At 44.0% G+C, this 21,427-nt stretch overlaps 1 protein-coding gene across 3 annotated transcripts; it reads right to left on the bottom strand.

Annotated features, from left to right (window-relative positions):
- Positions 1-514: 514 nt before the first annotated feature.
- On the bottom strand, positions 515-20,595 carry ELAC1 (elaC ribonuclease Z 1). Of its 3 annotated transcripts, none has more exons than XM_069568591.1 (5): positions 20,337-20,595; positions 14,737-15,680; positions 13,360-13,524; positions 6,172-6,639; positions 515-4,535 (listed from the first exon to the last, which is right to left on the bottom strand). In XM_069568591.1, the coding sequence occupies exons 3-5, from the start codon at positions 13,514-13,516 to the stop codon at positions 4,069-4,071; spliced, it is 1,092 nt and encodes a 363-aa protein (XP_069424692.1). In that variant the 5' UTR covers positions 13,517-13,524; positions 14,737-15,680; positions 20,337-20,595; the 3' UTR covers positions 515-4,068. The 3 variants fall into 3 exon arrangements, with proteins under 3 accessions (XP_069424692.1, XP_069424693.1, XP_069424691.1); XM_069568592.1 differs by having other exon boundaries at positions 14,926-15,680; positions 20,337-20,434; XM_069568590.1 differs by lacking the exon at positions 14,737-15,680 and having other exon boundaries at positions 20,337-20,589.
- Between the last annotated feature and the right edge of the window lie 832 nt (positions 20,596-21,427).

The following is a 21,427-nucleotide window of genomic DNA, read 5'->3' as shown; positions in this document are numbered from 1 at the left end:
TTTCTCTGCGTGTGGCCTACCACTCACATACTTCAGAATCACCTAGGGAGGTTTATTAAAAATGCAGATTCTTAGGTTCTACCCCAGACATACTGTTAGTCTTTGGAATTAGAACCCACGGATCTGTGTCTACCTATGCACACTTGTCCGCCTGTGTGTCACCTTGAGTGATGCTGACTCACATTTCAGTTTCAGGATCACTCACTGGACTAAAGCAGTAGCTTTCTGGATTGCTGGAACTATGAGTGTGAACATGCTCAGTCGCTCAGTTGTGTCTGACTCTTTGCGACCCCATGGACTGTAGCCCACCAGGCTCCTCTGTCCATGGGATTCTCCAGGCAAGAATACTGGAATGTGTTGCCATTTCCTTCTCCAGGGATCTTCCTGATCCAGGGACCGAACCCACATCTCTTCCATCTCCTGCCAACTGTACCACCTGGGAAGCCCCCAGCAGAATTATGAGTAGTCATTTTATTTTCTTGAACCTTAAAAAAAAAAATCACTGAACATATGCTGCTTTCATGTTTAAAAGTTTATTAAAAGTATACTAATGAAGCATGAGTATTTGAAAACAGAGATGATCTGGGGTCTATTTGGGCAAGTCTAAATACCTTTTGAGAAAAAGAAAAGTGCCTACTTTTTAATCTAAATAAGCAGGAGTATGAATTTCTGACAATTGGAAAGTTGGCTTAAGACAAAGAAAATACTATATTTGGTGTAGACATGGAACATACTACCTCAATAAAGTTGCAGGTAAAAAATATAAATAAAATGCTTTTCAACGTATTCAGTTCAGTTGCTCAGTCGTGTCCGACTCTTTGCGACCCCATGGACTGCAGCACGCTAGGCTTCCCTGTCCATCACCAACTCCCAGAGCCTGCTCAAACTCATGTCCATCGAGTCAGTGATGGACATAGTCAGTGACTATTAATACTTTCAGTAGTATTAAGGAACACCATCTCTCCGTGTTATAAGATGCTCCTTGGCAAAAAGAGGATTCAGTGATCAAATAAGTTTGGGGCACAACACATATTCTAATCCCCTCGAGAGTCATATAACCATGAACAAATTATAGGCTCTGGGAAGTCCAACTTAAGGTTCACCCTTGGGAACTCCCTGGCAGGCCAGGGGTTAGAACTGGGCATTTTCACAGCCGTGGCTCTGGCTCAATCCCTGAGTGGGGAACTAAGATCCCTCAAGCTGCATGGCCCGGCCTAACAGGAAAAAAAAAAATTCACTCAATTCTAGCTCCACAAATTCTTAGAATGTGTCCTAGTATTAAGAACAAATTCTAGGCCAGAAGAGGGTCCAAGAAAGAATTCTCGCCATGAACTGATACCCCACACTTAATCCAACACATCAATTTGTTCCACCTTCCTGTGTTCTCTGAGGGCTTAGCCCACACATATTAATAGAGCCTGATTCTAATGGCACAGCTCAAGTCAGCTATCTAGTAACGCTCAGAAACAGCAAAACTGAGTGATAGGCTGTAAGATCAGAAAGATCTGAAAGAACTGCATATTCACTTTGAGTTTTCCTGTTAGTCTCTACCACTGAGACAGCGAGCTTAAAATTTTGTCTTGTATTCATTTACTCCCAACACAGTAAATGGAATACCACCAATCAGGCAGTTACAGTTTTGGACAAACCCAGCAGTAAAATGCGCTAGTCACAGGCTCTGAACTTTAGGTCTTAAATTTTGTGATCTTGTTTCATTCAATATACATTTCTGAGGGCATAGTATGGGTGGGTATTTCCAAGAATGTAGAGGTGACCAAACTACAATCTTTACACACCAGAGCTCCAAGCATCAGAGGTACTAGTACTAGCCATTCCCTCTTGTACAGGTTTGGGCACACGTTGAATGCACATGTGCTAAATCGCTTCAGTCGTGCCCAAATCTTTGCGGCCCTGTGGACTGTAACCCGCCAGGTTCCTCTGTCCATGGGATTCTCCAAGCAAGAATACTGGAATGGGTTGCCATGCCCTCCTCCAGGGGATCTTCCCAACCCCAGGGATTGAATTTGTATCTCCTGCGGCGGATTCTTAACTGCTGAGCAACCAGGGAAGCCCATTCGGCACACAGTAGGTTAATAAATGCTGGTTTGACTTGAGTTCAGAAATCAAGATATGCGTTAGTTCTGGTCCACTTTGGTACTCTGGCAGGCCAGGAGCCTAAAGTAGGGCTGAATCAGCCCATTCTGGAGGCTGCTTCAGAATGACTGAGATCTTGAGTAACTAGACCATCACTATTTCAGGGGTTCCAGACCCCTCCGGTAGTCAATTTTTACTAGAAAAGCCCCAGGACCAGAGGAATCCAGTAGTATACTACACACCATGACAGTATTTCTGAATAAGTATACTATAAAACTCTCTAGGTTCTTAAGATGTTAACAGATAGTATATGGTGAAATATGACTTTAGAAAGGGGTTCAGTTGACAAGCCTCTGTACTTTAGGACTTCGTGCCTTGAAGCAATGTGCTATGCTCCTTTTATACACTGTCATTATTTAATCTTTACAGCACTCCTAGAGGTAGGTCTTACTATTATTTTTCTCACTTTTAGAGATGAGCAAGCTAAAGATCAGCAGATCTAAGGACCGTGCTTCAGAGCACAGAGGGAATAGGACTCTGAAATCAGGTCTTTCTGGCATCCCAGCCTGGCTGGTGATCACTGAAGCAATGCTATTGTAATACACTGGTGGGCATTACAGCTCTGCCAGGGGGACCCACAGTATACAGGGTTCCCCAAACCAGTTTGATTAGGGAACTGTTTTGACTGAATCAGTACTTGAGACCACCTTTCCATGTAATACATTTTGAGAAATACTGTGGGCAAATGAGTCAGAGATACCCCATGACAGACAGAAGGGAGGTGGAAGGCAACTCAGCAGGAAAAGCTATTCTAGAAAGAACATTTTACTAAAATGGTGCTCAAATAATTATTTATCAGAACACGTAAATTAAACCCAAGTTGGACATAGAGTCATTTTTTAACCTCCAGATTCACAAGCTCCAGCCCATAGCTCATTTCTGACAAATAATGTTTGATGTGACATTCCAATATATTCACTTAGCTAGCTTTTTAGGATTTGTTGCAGAATTTGACTTACCTCGTAGTTCAGCTCATTACATCACTATTTCTTTTTTTTCTTTTTGAGCAGAGAAAGGTTTATTGCAGGGCCATGCAAGGAGACCAGTGGTTCATGCCCCCTATGTCACTTAATTTTTATCAAGTATGTTCACAGCAGGAGTCTAAGTTTTAGTTTGATGTGTATTTCAACAGACCTGCAATATGCATTGTGGGATGAGATAATTCTTCATTGTTTAGGACTGACCAAAATTCTCTACAATCTAGCATCCTGCCCTGTACTGACTAACTGCTGGTAGTAACCCCTCCTAGTTTTGACAAGAAACATCCCACAGCTTCAAAATTCCATCTAAGGGAGCAGTATCACCTCTGAGAACCCTGGGTTTAGAGCAAACTGGAAAGTTTAATAAAATATTAATTGAAGGCCAAACACCTACCCTGACCCTGCCTTCAGTCTTCTAGCAAAGAATTCAAGATTTAACATGCCAGCTTCAATTCTGCATATCCAATATCTCATTACATTTCTCTTTTGTTAATAACATGAACAGATTTAACACAAACTGCCAAAATACCATTGTTAGCCAGGAGGGCCAAGTCCTGCAAACTTTGCCAACAACAGCAATAAAGCTAGATAGAAGCTAAGCCCAGGATTGCATGGTGCATTGGCTAATCTCTGAGGCAGCAACCACAAAGCATGTATACCTGAATAGCCTATCATTTTGTCAACTCTGGACTTTAAGAAGGATGCTGGTTTCATTCTTTTTAAAGTGATTTATTATAAAAAAGCTTGCTCCCTCTCAATGCTGAGTTAGTTCAGCAATGCAGCTCCATCCTTTCCAGGATTATGAGGACTCAAATAATTTTAGACCAAAACTACGATCACCACCACCACCACCACAACAAAAAGAAACCAAATTTGACTGTTGGTTCAATAACATATTTACAGACACATCAGAATGCATTCAGGAATACTGGTTTCACTTCTTGATCGGAATGCTGATCACCATGAAATCTTCTGCGAGAGTCACTTCTTGGAGGTCTAATACTGATTCAGCTTGCTTTTTAAGTTCTACAATCCCATCTGCTTCTCCTTCTCTGGCCAAGGCAACTGGTTTGTACCTCTGACTGAAGTGAGTCAGAACCAGCCTCTTTGCTCGGCACAGCTTTGCAAACGTCGCCGCCATCTGCGGCGTGCTGTGGCCGTGCTCCTTCGCTTTGTCCATCTGGGTGTCATCCAGGGTCGCTTCGTGGATCAACAGGTCTGCTTCAAAGCACAGCTTTACTCCTCCGTCATCCACAACCCCAGAACAGTCACCCAAAATACAGATTTTTCTTCCAACAATAGGCTTCTTTAAGACATCTTGGGGAGAAATTGTAACTCCATTTTCCAGAACAACAGAAATTCCGTTTTTCAGCTTCCCATAGGCAGGACCTGGTGGAACACCTAAAAGATGGAGGCAGATACCATCACATCATGGGAATGGAATTTATGACTTGTTAAAGAGCGTCTGTTTCAACAGCACTGCAAATAGCAAATGGAAAAGGCATCCAATTCTTTTCATAATAGTTATAAATATTTTATTACTTGTGGGAAACTGGGATATTTATACATTTTTTAAAAGTTCATTGTTGGCTATTGATATTAGCAATGTCCAAGTACTTAAAATATTTCCAAGCACACGTTTCAGTTAAGTTTAAGCTCTTAAGTCCCCGTAAAACTTTATTATAGTCAAGGTAACAGCTGTGATCCTCTGCTGTGCATGGGAATAACAGTTTTTGAGTGCTGTATTTAATAAGCTCATCTTCAGGTAAAATTAAAGAGCCCATTTAAATGACACGTTACCAACAAACTGATTAACGTAATAAAAAAAACTGTTAGAGGGGATTGTTTGGATCACAACATCAAGGAGAATTTCAGGTAGTTATGCATAATCAATCTTCGTTTTAAACAGAGGCAGTTCCATGCTTACCAAACTGGGCTTAAATCTCATATTAATCGAGAATAACACCTGATGATCACTCTGGGCAATACGTACAAACAGAGTGTATTCACTAATTCCAACATGGATCATGTTTACAGTTTCACAACACACTGCTATTTTCACAGGTTTGTAGATATTAAAAAAATCTTTGGTCTAAGGCAGTTTTCCTCATTACTTAGTGCTTTGTTTTAGTTGGGGAAGAAAGAAGAGATTGTGCAAATAAAGAAAAAGAACACATGGAAAACCACTGCCACGCTTTTCACAGGTTCTATGGTCGGCATGGCAAGGAAGGTGGAGACACTAGAGGGATGATGTGCCTGGCGCTGCTTTGGGAGACGTGCTGAAGGCCCTGGGCATGTGACGGCCTAGCATGGACAAGGTACGAGGCCTTAGATGGGCCCCAAGCCAAGCTTTGAATGCTTGCTTCCAAGTGCGATGAACCCAGGTATATAAGGCTGGTTGAGGGGCTTCCCTGGTGGTTCAGTGGCTAAGACTCCATGCTCCCAATGCGGGAGGCCTGGGTTCGTTCCCCAGGAAACTAGACCCCATGTGCTACAACGAAGACCCGGCACAGTCAAAAAAATAAATAAATAAAATCGGTTGAGGCAGTGTTCCAAACACCAAATTATTAATAACTTAATCAAAATTGACTGCCTAGGCCAAGTCAATAATGAAGGAAAACTCAGAAAGCAGCTGGTTGCAGTTGCATGGTTAAGAACTACGGTGAAAAGTATCTGACCAAAGATGCCACTCAAATGTACTTCAAAAAGATGACGTGAGAAAATAAAAGCCTAGGCCTGAGACATCCACCATCACCCCACCAACCAAGAGAGTAAAACCTGAAGACAAGACAGATCAAGAATGTGCCTCTAAAGAGCTGAAGAGAGACTTCAAATACATACTTTTTATTGCTCTGAATAGCGTCTTCTGGCCCTAAAGATTTCCCTTAATAAACAAACTTCAGGAAAAGGAAGTACGTGGAGAAAATTTAAGCATTAGGCCTGGGAGGCAAGAAAGGAAGGTTCCTATGACACTTCCACCTGCTTCAGCTCATGGCAACTCAACTGAGGAGAAAGGAGAAAACAAGCACTCACTCACCCAGGTCCTTCAGTTTCTGCGCGTTGAGTTTACCTGGGCGTTTCTTCTCCACGACGGAAAATCCAAAGGAGGGTATTCGATGAAAGAGGCGAAACGCTTTCACAACAAACTGTTCGTCATCAACCAGGAGGTATGAGCTTTCTTCTGAGTCTAACATGATGGTTCGTCCTTCTCCCTCTTGGGGAGGGCTGTCTGTTTTATTCACCTGCACAGATTCTTTCAGTTCTTCCGTAGGACACTGATCTGCTGTAGGCACCAGCTCATGGACCACGTAAGGGAAGACCAGCTCCGTGTGAGAGAGGTCCATGGTTCGGCAGATAAAGTCCCGAAGCCCCACAGGGCCATAGATTTCGATGGGCTGTTTGGTGACCATGGACCCACTCTGCAGGCTGATTGTGCAGAGGAGGCCAGGAAGGCCAAAGAAATGGTCTCCATGAAGATGCGTGATAAAGATCTTGGTAATTCTCCCTTTTGATTGAAGCAGAGAAACAGATTTTTGAATTTTTCAGAAATAAAACCCACACAAAGCTACTTGAAACATGCATGTATTTTTCTACATGATTCCAGAAGCAAGAAAGACAAGTATTATTTCACTGGAAGGTTTTAATAAGATATAACTTTTTTCATAAAGTGAAAGTGAAATCGCTTAGTCGTGTCTGACTCTTTGCAACCCTGTGGACTGTAGCCCACCAGGCTCCTCCATCCATGGGAGTCTCCAGGCAAGAATACTGGAGTGGGTTGCCGTTTCCTTCTCCAGGGGATCTTCCCGACCCAGGGATCGAACCCAGGTCTCCTGCATTGCAGGCAGACTCTTTAACCTCTGAGCCACCAGGGAAGCCCATAAAAATCTTCAAATTATACAGTGTTACAGTTTTAAGAATATTTTCCTATACGTCCTCTTACTGGAAAAAAGAGAAAAGGAAAACGGGTACCAAAATGATTCACTGGAAGAAACACAAGCTGGAATCAAGACTGCCGGGAGAAATATCAATAACCTCAGATATGCAGATGACACCACCCTTATGGCAGAAAGTGAAGAGGAACTAAAAAGCCTCTTGATGAAAGTGAAAGTGGAGAGTCAAAAAGTTGACTTAAAGCTCAACATTCAGAAAATGAAGATCATGGCATCCGGTCCCATCACTCCATGGGAAAAAGATGGGGAAACAGTGTCAGACTTTATTTTTGGGGGCTCCAAAATCACTGCAGATGGTGACTGCAGCCATGAAATTAAAAGACACTTACTTCTTGGAAGAAAAGTTATGACCAACCTAGATAGCATATTCAAAAGCAGAGACATTACTTTGCCGACGAAGGTTCATCTAGTCAAGGCTATGGTTTTTCCTGTGGTCATGTATGGATGTGGGAGTTGGACTGTGAAGAAAGCTGAGCGCTGAAGAATTGATGCTTTTGAACTGTGGTGTTGGAGAAGACTCTTGAGAGTCCCTTGGACTGCAAGGAGATCCAACCAGTCCATTCTGAAGAAGATCAGCCCTGGGTGTTCTTTGGAAGGACTGATGCTAAAGCTAAAACTCCAGTACTTTGGCCACCTCATGCGAAGAGTTGATTCATTGGAAAAGACTCTGATGCTGGGAGGGATTGGGGGCAGGAGGAGAAGGGGACGACAGAGGATGAGATGGCTGGATGGCATCACTGACTCGATGGATATGAGTTTGGGTAAACTCCGGGAGTTGGTGATGGACAGGGAGGCCTGGCGTGCTGCAATTCATGGGGTCGCAAAGAGTCAGACATGACTGAGCGACTGAACTGAACTGAACTAAGTTTATCAGCTAGGCCTCATGTGAAAGTATCTGGCAGTTACACTGCCCCCTGCTGCTCCCTCTGAGAACAGCAAGTATGTACTCCAAGCATGCTAACAAACGTTCCTTTGGCTTCAACGGACTGGATCAGTGCCTGAAACCAAAATTGCCTTTTAAGGACTCCACACTGGCCAAAGACTAACTAACCAAGCCAGAGCCTGCTTGCCTGGATGAGACAGAAGGAGAAGCAGGAAAAAGCAAGGGGGATGAGGGAGGAGAAGACAGGGAAGAGGGAGGAGGTAGGGAGAAAGGGAGTGAGGTGAAGGACCAAGGAGGAAGAGGCAGGCAACAGATGCTGGAGTGCAAGGGTAAACCCCCCATGGTGTGACATAAAGGCACGTGGGTCCACCCCTTCCTTTCAGTCTGAACTAATACAGCAGCTCTTCCAATGCATATTGATGTAGGCTGTAACTTGATTTAGCCAATGGTAAACTGTATGGGTTTTCCTGGTGGCCCAGTGGTAAAAAATCTGCCTGCCACAATAGGAGATGCAGGTTCGATTCCTAGGTCGGGAATATCCCCTGGGGGAGGGCATGGCAACCCACTCTGGTATTCTTGCCTGGAGAATCCCATGGACTGAAACACCCGCCGGGCTTACAGTCCACGGGGTCTCAAAACAGTCAGACACGACTGAGCGACTGAACAACAAGCTGAATTTACTCCTGGTGCGTGGCAGGATGCCACATCAGCGTTTTCAGAGATGCACCACAAAGCCCTTTGAAAGTAACAATCACAATTAACATATTTTTAATACAACAGCTGCTTCCAGTCCAAGCTCATGGCCCACCTACTTCAAACACTTGATACCATAAAAGAACAGGAACAGTTTATTGTGATGGGATCTGTCCTGTGACATCCAGGTAACAGTGTGCTCCAAGCGAGTCTTCTCAGTGTTACTACATCAAGCCAGGTACTGTAGCAGAGAGCAATGGACCAGGTAGGGGCTGATCTTGAACCTCGAGAATTCCCAGGAGGCACACTAGAAGTTTCCCCAACATACTCCTTTCTGTTGTCTTGGTGTAGTCTTTGTTTTTGCTGTTTTTGGACTTCTGGAACCCTTTCATTTCCCCCTTTCTGCTATCTGGGCTGCCAACAGCCCCCCACCCTCCCAAGTGGGACCTAAAGAATCAGCAGACAAAAGAACTACATCAGTTGTTGAGTCCTGGTCTCACACTGACCTCAAAACTGCCAAGTCAGACTTTCCGGGCCTCTCCCTATTTACTGCAAAGCACAGCCAAAGCTGAATACCAAACGATCAGTGAACTCAAAGCAAGTGAGACATGTTAGGTAAGAGAAAGTAACTTTCCACAGTTATCACAGTTTCATGGAAGACAAACATTTCATTTTTTAAGAAACTTGATTTCAGTGGGAGAAGGAATGGCAACCACAATTATCAAAGGTAAGAGGAAGCTATCAAATGAAAAAAGAAAAATGCATGAGTTCCCTTTCACTTAAGAACACGAAAATTACCAGGGAAAATGCCATCCACAGAGGAGTAGAAGACTAAACATCCTCTACACCCAAAGGAAGGATGCACTGATATTTACTGCTGTAGGAAAACGTCTACAACACACATACTATTCAGTTGAAAAAAAAAAAGCCATATCAAATATAGTTTGATAGCATTTATGCAAAATTATATACAAACACACACACAAATATACCTGCACCATTACCATAACTATATATACAGGAAATTCACTGACCAGAGAGAGAGATTTGGGATTTTCTTATTTATATTTTCCTGCTTTGTTTAAACTTTTACAATGAGCAAGTATACTTATTATAATCATTTTAAAATTATACTTGTATAATACTTTTTTGTAATTATTTTTGAGGGGGGGAAAAAGCTTAAGCTCACCTTTAAAATTATGAAAAAAAAAAAAAGATATGACAAACCCACACTTTTTAATCAGATGCTTGGATATCAGGACCATGGAAAGTTGAAAGAAGTATATTTAGACAGACAGAAAGTACTTCCTTATGAAACCCAGAAAATATTACCCAGGAGGTAGTATAAGCTAAAAGGGTTTCAAAGACTCCAACAGTGATGGGTCCATATTTGGTTACTGAGAGAAACCAAGATGTATTGAGGATTCCAGGTTGAGATTGGGGCTTTAGAAGTGCTAGAGTGTCTTAGCTGATGTTCAGGGATTACCATATCATCTCCTCCCTGAGGCCAGGAATTCTTTTTTTTAAATCAATAAAAATTTAGTAAGGTAAAGGTTCCCTTTAGATTTTATTTTAGTATTATTATTTTTTGGCTAAGCTTTTATTTTAAAAAGCTTGAGCTTTGTGATCTGTTGAAAAATAATTGTAAAATATAAAACATGAGAGAAAGGTATTAAGGCAAATAGAGTTAGGGCAGTACCCATGGCCCCTGCCTCCAGCTGCCCACATCCCTCTATAATTCCTTCCCTTGAGTGTGGGTGGGACTGGGCACTTGCTTCTAACCAGTGAAACACGGCACAAGGATGCAATGCGATTATGTTCTAAGAGTCCATCTTGCTGGCAGACTTGCTCTTAAGTCTCTTTCTCCCTTCCAGGCAGTAAAAGGAAGCAAGCTAGCCTGCAGCAGAAACCCCCATGACCAGGACCTACAGCAGGCCTCGAGTTGCCGCGGCAGCCTTCATTCAACACCTGGAAGGATTCTGCCAACAACCTGAGTGAGCTCTGAAATCCATTCTTCCTCTACCTGGGCTGCGGCCTACAGAGACCCTGAAAGAGAGAATCCAGCTAAGCCTGGCCTGAAGTCCCTGACCCACAGAAACGATGAGATAATAAATGCAAGTAACCCACTAAATTTTTAATCCGTCATGCAGCATTAGGTAACTGACACAGGTACTGAGTAAAAACTGGAGACTTATCCCTACACCCAAACCTCTTAATACAACAGCCACTTGTTTCTATTTTATTCACCCTGCCACCTCAACCCCTACTCTCTAAATATTTCAGCCACCACTCTGGGGTGTGCCTACCCTGCCAGGTCTCGAGAAAGGAACCCTTGTGTGATCCCAGGGAAGTAAAGCATAGCACTGCTCTGACCACAGGGTTTCAACATATGACAGTATGTAATTAGGGCTGAACTGTGTACACCTGTCCCAAGTGGTACGCCTGGTTCCTTCCTCCAACAGTTCTCTTCCTAACTCTCTATCTAACTCTGTCTAGGTCTGGGACATCACCACCTATAACTTGGAGTGATCCTGTACTTCTTCACATCCTAAGACACTCACTCAGTCACATCTCCTGCTGGCTCTACACAGCTCTCTTTGAGTCTCTCTAATTCATCCTTATTCCTGCTTTCTGCTCCAGCATCTTCATCTTCTCTCTCTCACCAGGTGAATGCAACTGCTTTGGGCCTGATGCCACTCTCCCGATGATACTCTCTTCCCCAATACATTTGCTATTGGAAAACTGTCCTAAAACACAAATCAGACCATGTCATTTCTTGGTTTAAAAGGTTATTTAATGATTCCTTGTTGACAACAGACTAAAAAATAACGTCCAGATACCTTAGAATACCACAGAAGTCTTCACAGCCGGCCCTCACTTTAAGCATTCTTGTCTCTCATCTCTGCAGTCAAGTACTCAGAGTGCTGGATGGCTTAGGATTCCCCAAACATGTCATGTCTCTGGAAACTCCCTTACTTCCTGCTCACTCTGTCATCTGCTCCCTGAATATCCATCCCTGCTTCTCCTCCCAGAGAAACTTCTATTCATCTCTTATATCCTCTCTCTGTCTCTGAGTCGCTTTCTCTGAACACACAGATACAGTTAGTGTCCTCCTCCTTTGTGCTTCAAAAGTAGCTAGAAAACACCTCTTTATTCTTACTTATCACATCACACCATGACTGTCTGCAGTCAGTTTCCACCACTAGACCAAGGGATCCTTGGATGCTACAGCTATCTTTCTTTTAGTCATTAAATGCCAGGTACTGTGATGACCCACAGGAATAATTTCAATAACTGCCATTTATCAAGATCTAACAAGTGAGAGGCCCTGTACTAAGTGCTGAACATCTTACTCATGCATTAATAGCTATTACTAGGCATCTGCCAGGTGTGCACATGCTCACTGAGCCCAGTCGTACAGGGAGACACACGGTGAACACAGAAACAACTACCTAAATGACATAATTTAGACACTGGTGATGCTAAAGGGTCAGCAGAAACAGCACAAAGCAGGAGAATGCCTGGGGTAAGGGAGAAATTACTTAACCCAAGAGGTTTAGGGAAAGCCTCTGAGGAGACAACATTTGGGTTGAGATTTAACTGATGAGAAGGAGACAACCACACAGAGAAGGGATTATTATATACAATTCTTACATCACTCCTTTTAAGTGGAGGTTTTAAGAGAAGTGAGTCACTCGGTCGTGCCAACTCTTTGCGACCCCGTGGACTATACAGTCCATGGAATTCTCCAGGCCAGAATACTGGAGTAGGCAGCCTTTCCCTTCTCCAGGGGATCTTCCCAACCCAGGGATCGAACTCAGGTCTCCTGCATTGCAAGCAGATTCTTTACCAGCTGAGCCAGAAGGGAAGCCCAAGAATACTGGAGTGGGTAGCCTATCTCTTCTCCAGTGGATCTTCCCAATCCAGGAATTGAACCGGGGTCTCCTGCATTGCAGGCAGATTCTTTACCAGCTGAGCCATCAGAAAAGCCCTGATAGGGGGGTTTTAACCCCATTTTAAAGATGAGAAAAGAAAAGCTTAAGCTTGCTGATCTTCTAAGGTGATAAGCAGAAACACAGCTGGGACTGGAATCCTGGTCTACCTGACTCTGGGCCAAGGCTCTGTGAACACTGGACCCTTCAGTGGGCCTGGGGCAAGGCTCGCTCTGTTCCCTCATGCCCTTCTTCTCCCCAGCCCAGGGAGCCCTGCCGCCTCCTTCAACAGCTCACAGATCACCCCCCTCAGATGTCTTCTCTGATGACCCCAAGCGGAAAAGAACAGCTCACTCCTCAGAACACCTACTGCCCTCTCATGATACTTACACCCATCTCCTGGGGGAAGTAAGTACGTTCCCGTGCTTGAGCAGTGTCTTTTTAATGTGTCCGATGTACCCCACTCCATCCTCCATGCCCTAAGCCTATGTAGATCCCTGCTCTTCAATTTACAGGAAGAATGAAAAGTGAAGGACTGAAAGGAGGGAAGGAGAAGGAGGAAGTAAGCTGGGCAGTCACTCAGCTAGCTCATCTAGGCATCTGGGTGTGGCCAGATGCCTGAACGCCTTCCAAGTCTTGCCAGGGCTCCAGCACTGAAATTTCAGTGCAACTGATGGGGTTGCTTCTGATTAGAAGGCCCAAGGAGAGCCAAGAAAACGAAGACGAGCAAGACACAGCCCTAATTAGAAACTAGAACGCACACTCACCTGCTTTAAGTTGGCTCTTCATAAGCTGTGTCTGGGTTCCCTCCCCACAGTCAAAGAGCCAGCACTCGCCTTCACACCGCAGGACCAGCGCGGAGGCACCCCGGGTCGGGGATGGGTAAGCTGCACCTGTCCCCAGAAATGTCACATCCATAGACATCTTCCACCCTGCAACGAGAAGATCACTTCGGGATGATCACACATGACTGCTCAAAATCACCGAAAACAGGTTCTTGTGAGTTTCACGGTTATCTAACTTCTATATATTGAGAACAGTGTGGATTCCTGTTCTCTCATAGTTTTCCACAGAAATCTAAAGAAAGATTTTAGTAACTCTTAATCAGTTAAAGCTACAAATTACCAAACCTTGTATGACTGCTGACGCAAATAAAAATAAATTAAAAAAAAAAAAAAAAGCCAAACTCAGTTAATTAAAAACTACAGTGGAGGGCTTCCCTGGTGAAACTGAAAGTGTTAGTCACTCAGCTGTGTCCAACTCTTTGTGACCCCATAGGCTCCTCTGTCCATGGAATTCTCCAGGCAAGAATACTGGAGTGGGTTGCTATGCCCTTCTCCAGGGGATCTTCCTGACCCAGGGATAGAACCCAGGTCTCCTGCACTGAGGTGGATTCTTTACCATCTGAGCCACCTGGGAAGCCCTCCCTGGTGGCTTGGTAGTAAAGAATCCACTTGCCAATGCAGGAGACACAGGTTTAGGCCCTGGTCTGGGAAGATCCCATGTGCTGTGGAGCAACTAAGCTTGTGCACCACAACTATTGAGCCTGTGTTTTAGAGCCCGGGAATGGAAAAAAGAGAAGCCATCAGAATGAGAAGCTTGTGCACAGCAGCTGCAACCTGCTCGCTTCAACTAGAGAAAAGCCTGTGCAGCAACGAAGACCCAGCGCAACCAAAAACAAACAGAAAATTATATATATGTGCATATATATAAAACCAAACTGTAGTTGAATTCCAACCACACGACACTCTGGAAAAGGCAAAACTATGGGGACAGTAAAAAGACAGTGGTTTGCGGGGGAAGGGAGGGAGGGATGGGGTTTTAGGGCAGTAAAACTATTCTGTATGATACAGTAAAGACACACACATGTCATCATACATTGGTCAAAACCCACAGTAGTATATACAACACAAAACGCGAATGAGCCCTAATGTAAACTGCGTATCATATTGGCTCATCACTGTTGTACCACACTAATGTAAGATGTCAACATTAGCGGAAACTGATGGGGGGGGGGATGATGAGGAGTGGGTATATGAGGACTCTGTACTTCCTGCTGATTAATTTTTTTGAAAATCCTTCTAATAAACAATAAACAACTCTAGCGAGGTTCTGGGCAAGAGAGAGAACTTAATTATGCTCACCAAGCGATCTCTCTCTGGTAAGCAGCCCTTTCTCTGAACCATCAGAAACCACAACAAAGCGCTACAACGCTCGACAGTAATGCGAGTAACACACACAGTAGCGCTGAGGGAAGGTCTCGCTCCCCTGACAAGCGGCTCCGTGAGGGGTTAGCGCTCAGGCTTCTGCTCTCACAAGTGATCAGCAACAACCTGTTGAGTGTGTAGATTTCTGCCAACTCCTGATCTCTCTTTCTCCTTTCACTATTTTTGGGCATATCCATCTCTAAATACAGTTCCTTTTATTAAAGATTTATTGATTTATTTTTTTTCGGCTGCAGTAGGTCTTCACTGCTGCACTCAGGCTTTCTCTATCTGCAGCAAGTGGGGGCCACTCTTCATTTGGTGTGCAGGCTTCTCACTGCGGTGCCCCAGGCACTGCAAGGCAGATTCCTAACTACTGGGCCACCAGGGAAACCCCTCTGATACAGTTCTGTGACAGGAGATATGCATCAAGTAAAATAAACTCAAACTTCAGTTCAGTTCGGTTCAGTCGCTCAGTTGTGTCTGACTCTTCACGACCCCATGGATTGCAGCACGCCAGGCTTCCCTGTCCATCACCAACTCCCAGAGCTTGCTCAAACTCATGTCCATTGAGTCGGTGATGCCATCCAACCATCTCATCCTCTGTCGTCACCTTCTCCTCCTGCCTTCAATCTTTCCCAGCATCAGGGTATTTTCAAATGAGTCAGTTCTTCACATCAGGTGGCCAAAGTATTGGAGTTTCAGCTTCAACATCAGCCCTTCCAATGAACACTCAGGACTGATCTCCTTTAGGATGGACTGGTTTGATCTCCTTGCTGTCCAAGGGACTCTCAAGAGTCTTCTCCAACACCACAGTTCAAAAGCATCAATTCTTCAGTGCTCAGCTTTCTTTACAGTCCAACTCTCACATCCATACCTGACAACTGAAAAAATGATAGCCTTGACTAGATGGACCTTTGTTGGCAAAGTAATGTCTCTGCTTTTTAATATGCTGTCTAGGTTGGTCATAACTTTCCTTCCAAGGAGTAAGCCTCTTTTAATTTCATGGCTGCGGTCACCATCTGCAGTGATTTGGGAGCCCCCAAAAAATAAAGTCAGCTTCCACTGTCTCCCCATCTATTTGCAAAGTTATATATAACCAATTACAGATCATCCACATGGATGGCAAGGAAGGAAACAAACATGTAAGTTTAAGAAAAATTACTAAAACAGGAAAACTTGACAGAGAGCTGGATAAATGTATATCTACAGGGGGAAAGAAACCTATCAAAAACTTTTCTCAGTCTTTGCAAAAATGAAAAAAAAAACTCTCAGTCACAAGAGAAAAAAAAGTATTATACTAGAAATAAAGTTAACAAGAAAGGAACAGGCCCTAAAAGACTCAAAGAGAGAAACACATTAGCTTCTCTGATAGGAGATTTACTATCACAGAAATGCCTATCTTTCCATAATTAAGGCATGTATATTTAACACAAATTCTATCAGATTTCCAGTGTGATTCGTCTTGGAACAAACATAACCCAAAGATCACATGAAAGAAAAAAAGTACGTCTGAGAATGGGCAAGAAAAGTACACAAAGCAGTGAGTAGTGATGTACTTTTCTAGGTAGCAACATGACACTAATCACGCACAATGGAAAGATATATTATTGGCCACAAACATAAAGTTGTAAGTAAGAGAAGGGATAGTCTGGAAATAAACCCAGGTATACACAGAAATCAATATATAACAGAAATGTAAAAAGGGTGGCTTTTTAAAATGAATGACACTGACATAACTGGTTATTTTCTCAGAAAAAGTCAAGCAAGATTCTTATCTTGCATCATATATAAAAATACATTCCACATGATTTAGAAATTTAAATGTTTCACATTTAAATTTGGACATTTCAGGTCCAAAAGAGTGTTCAAAAAAATTAGAATATGTATACAAATTTGGGGATGAAAATCCCTTACTGGCATGACATGAAACACAAAGCTTTTAAAAAGACATTTTTGCTACATAAAAATTTTCATATATCAAAAGACTCTTAATGTCAAAGGACCTCCCCCCGCCAGAAAAAAAAAAATTTGGAAAAAACTGTACTGTTTGATAATCGGTTAATGCCCCTAAGAAATGGTTCAAGCAAATGCATTAAAAAAGAAAAGTACAGAATAGAAAACAAAAACAATGAATATACACAGGAAATTCACAAAAGAAATCCAAAGGGCCAGTAAGCAGGAAAACTCTCAGTCCTCCAGTAGTGAGAGGAAATGCAAATTAAAGAAAAAAGAGCCATCATTTGCCACACATCGGCTGGCAAATATTAATGCTATCCAGTGGTAACCCAGACAAGGAAAAATGGGTACCTACATTTTACCAGTGGTAGAAGCATGAACTGCTATTATGTTTTGGGAGAGTAACCTGGCAACACATATTACCAACAAAAACGAGCAACGTACTTTAATCCAGCAATCCCATTATGGGGAATCTACCTTACAGAAATAAAGGATCTATGTACAGTGATATTTACTGTGAAACTTTTAAAGTGGCTAAAATTTGGAAACCATCTGAATATACAGATAGATAAATATCAATATGGAAACAACTGAGTATTTTATTGTACATTCATACCGTGAACCATCTGTTCTACAGTCCAGCCAGGTCTGTAGCTCCTGCACTGAAGGGATGACAATGAGAAAAGTTACAGATGGCTATGGTATAATCTCATTTTTATAACAATGCCCAAATATCTATGTTTTACAAGACAGAGATAGTCTGGTGAGGAAAGATACACACCGTACTGCTACAGTGGTTATCCCGGGGGTGATTAAAATGATGGTGGTGGAAATTAACTTTTTTAAAAAATCCTTGAATTGTTTTTGGTTGCAATAAGCAGCATTTTATTTACCTATTTGACTTTATTTTGCATTTAATTTACTTCATGACTTAAAAAATAATGTGTCATAAAGCTAAACATGCTTTTCTGACTATGTGTCCCCTCACCTCCCCGTCCACTGGGGGTACAGTCAGCTCCCTGCCCCCGCCCCACAACCCACACAGCAGGTGGGTGGTACATCTCTCCACCCCGCACATGAGTCTTTAGGTTATTGCTAGTGACCTTTCTATGCCTTACTCCACATTTTCACTTCCAAGATCAAGACTTCCTCTGATAACTCTATAGGTTAATTTGCAAAGGCTTTCTGATTGGACTGCAGTTTGCAAGAGCCAGGAGAGTAAAGAGAATACAGAAAGTCAAAAATTTAAGGTAATAAATGCAGAAGGTGTCATAGAATATAAACACTTCGCATGTGTAACTGATAGTAGATCTAAGCCAGTGGTACAGAATCCTGGAGTACTAATCTCCCAGTATACAGAGTTTCTGTATTCTCTTTACTCTTCTGGCTCTTGCAAACTGCAGTCCAATCAGAAAGCCTTTGCAAATTAAACTATAGACTTATCAGAGGAAGTCTTGGAAGTGAAAATGTGGAGTAAGGCATAGAAAGGTCACTAGCAATAACCTAAAAACTCATGTGCGGGGTGGAGAGATGTACCATCCACCTGCTGTGTGGGTTGTGGGGTGGAGATCTTTTAAAACATATCAACCATTGGGCTCCATCCCAGAACTATCAACAGGAAATTCCACGAGACATGTGTTTTAGAACTGAATAAGAAAAATTCTTCCCCTGTGATCCTAACATGCAGTCAGTTTTGAGAACCAGTTAGTGAAAGGCTAGTGGAGAACTATAATGGATGGATCAGGCTGACCTGAACTCACTAGTCAACAATTTAAAAAAAACAAAAACCCAAAAACTTTTGTTATGCAAAATTTCAAAAACACACAAAAGGAGAGAGATTAGTATAATGTACTGTCACACTGAGCTTCAACAATTATCAACTCAAGGTCAATCCTGTTTCCTCTTTATCCCCCATCCATCATCTAAGTATATGTAACAAGTGGTATTGGTAAGTTCTACCAGGGAGCACACTCTGTCTGGCTGTCTCTCTTTATCTGATGTTAGCAGCCATTAATGATCCTTTCCAGGAACCATTATTTCATTAGGGGTTGTCAAAAGGTGATATTCTCTCGTTCAGTCTGTAGTTATCAGTATCGTTCTGTAATTCCCTGATCAATCAGTCACCCTGCAATACAATTTGTATGGAAAAGAGCCAGTGATCAATCTTAACACCAGAGACAAGACCTAATCCAACTCCTGCTGTGACACAATATGAAGCACACAGTAACCGAGGTTTTCTTGCCAAAAAACATAACCTGTATCTGGAAAAGGCTGTCTTCTAAACACCAGTTTATGAGAGCACACCACAGGGAAGGAAAAAGCAAAATTCAGTATGTAAGAAACATTACAGGACAAATGACTTGACTTTTTCAACAACCTAAATACTAGGAAAAATAATAATCAAGAGAGAGGAGACAAAGAGATATGAGCCATCAAACAAATGTAACAAGTCTAACTTGTTTGAATCCTGATTTGGCCAATCAGATGATGGGAGGGGGGAAAAAATGAGAGAACAGGGGAAATGCAAACTTCACCAGATAGTAACAGAAGATTCTCATGAGACTGATAATGGTGTTAGGGTCAAGGAGTTACTGTGTTGTATAAACATAAGCCAGTATTTAATGGATGAAATGGTACATTTTGATTTGCTTTAAAATAATCCAGTGGGGGTGAGGGTGCCAGATGAAACTAGATCGATTAGCGATTAGTACATGAGTTGGTACATTCTGTACACGATTCTGTTTTTGTATAGATTTGAAAGTTTCCATAATAAAAAGCTTAAAAGCAAGCCAAATAACCAACTCTTCCACTAGGTCGGGAAGTAACCAGAAATTTAATCACTGGTGCGCGTTATGCACCACTAGGAAATAAGTAAGCAAACCAGGTTTTGGGTCTTGTCTTCTTGGACAACAAAACAAAACAAAACTCAGCCGTTTGCTTTCTCATAGTACACATTCCTAGCGAGAACACAACACATGATCGAGCTCAGTAGCCCACTTGACACTCTGGGTTAGTGGTTCTCAGTCCTGGCTGCAGACTACAATCGCCCCGGCGGTTCTGGGGTTCTCAGCACTGGGGAAGCTCCCCGGAAGATTTTAAAGACTGTCGGGCTCCGAAGGAGTTTTCAGGCAGAGGCGGTGCCAAGCCTGCAATCCACCCAAGCGGTGCAGGCAGGGCAGATCCTGTCATCCTCCATTTCAGAGATGAAAGGGCCGAGGCCCTCTGCACAGACAGTGGCCTTTGCGAGGCCAAGGCCTAGCCAGCCGTGGCCAGAGGCCGGGTCTCCGACAGCCGGCAGGCCCCAGCAGCTCCTGCACGCCTATCGAGCAAAAGGAGGGTGGGAGGCGGCAGAGGCGCGGGGCAGGGTGTCCTCGGCCCGCAGGTCGGGGTAAGCAGGCGCGATGAGGGGCGGTGGGTGGACAAGGCGCGTCCCAGCTCTCCGGCTCGGGTCCTTGGCTTCCGGCCCAGCCCGCGACTCCGCGGGTCGCCGAGCGCTCGACCGCTTTGGCGGGCGCGGGGGAGGCCTCGGTGGCGCAGACCCCGGCCCGTCCCCCACCTCGGGCGCGCCCTGCCCCACTCACCCACTCCCCGAGGCCCGCGGCGAGGCCCGGCCGTCCGCGGGGCGGCGACGCGCGCGGGCGGAAGTGCGCCGCCGGCCGAGCCCGCGACCCACCGCTCTAGGAGGCGCCGGAGGTCCGCGCTCGGTGGTTCTCCGCGGAGCGCGACCCCGGCGTGAGGCTGGGCTGCCGGTCCGCCGCTCTGTCCCGCGGCGAGTGGGAAGGCCCCTAAGACGGCTGCGGTATCCCGGGAGGACCAGAGCGCCTGAAGTGAAAAATGCCCGCTGTGTGGGTTGCTTTTTTATTTTTATTTTTTGGCCACTGCTTGGGGGCATGTGGGATCTTAGTTCTGCAACCAGCGATCAGACCCTCATCCCCTGCCCTTGAAGCCCAAGGTCTTAACTACTTGGACCGCCAGAGAAGTCCCTACTGTATGGCCTTTTTTTTTTTTTTTTTTTTGCCGTGTAACGTTGATGCTTTTGAACTGTGGTGTTGGAGAAGACTTTTGGAAGTCCCTTGGATAGCAAGGAGATCCAACCAGTTCATCCTAAAGGAGATCAGTCCTGAGTGTTCATTGGAAGGACTGATGTTGAAGCTGAAACTCCAATACTTTGGCCACCTGATACGAGGAGCTGACTCATTTAAAAAGACCCTGATGCTGGGACAGTCTTAAGGCGGGAGGAGAAGGTGACGACAGAGGATGAGATGGCTGGATGGCATCACTGACTCAATGGACATGAGTTGGGGTAAACCCCGGGAGTCGGTGATGGACAGGGAGGCCTGGCGTGCTGCAGTCCATGGCGTGCTCAGTCAGACACGACCGAGCGACTGAACTGAACTGAACGTTTTCAAACAAGAGTGTTCTCCCAGATGCTTTGCTTTGGCTTATCTGTGTAAAGTCTGTGATTTTATGGGGATAAATCTATCTCAAGCACTAAAAACTGAAGCGTGCGGTGCCTTGGAATCAGAGTGCATAGTAGAACTTACTCTAGATCCCAAGTCTTCTTTCAATTCCATTTTGCACTTCCAGGGATACCGCGGAATGTCTCCTGAAAAATCCGCAGCTGCGGGTGCTGTACCCGCAGCAGGGTCGCGGGTGTTTTTCACTTGCTGAG

Source organism: Ovis canadensis, chromosome 23 (assembly GCF_042477335.2).
Source record: "Ovis canadensis isolate MfBH-ARS-UI-01 breed Bighorn chromosome 23, ARS-UI_OviCan_v2, whole genome shotgun sequence".
Taxonomy (NCBI): Eukaryota; Metazoa; Chordata; class Mammalia; order Artiodactyla; family Bovidae; genus Ovis; species Ovis canadensis.
Note: the sequence above shows the minus strand (reverse complement) of the source record. Positions and strands in the feature narration are given on the sequence as shown.

Bases quoted from the DNA above. Each gene is read 5' to 3' on its own strand.
- ELAC1 (XM_069568591.1), bottom strand. From the start codon at position 13,516: ATGTCTATGGATGTGACATTTCTGGGGACAGGTGCAGCTTACCCATCC. The intron at 6,640-13,359 runs GTGAGTGTGCGT...TTCAATCAAAAG, and splicing joins GAAGAGCCAACTTAAAGCAG to GGAGAATTACCAAGATCTTT. The intron at 4,536-6,171 runs GTGAGTGAGTGC...TCCATCTTTTAG, and splicing joins GCAGAAACTGAAGGACCTGG to GTGTTCCACCAGGTCCTGCC.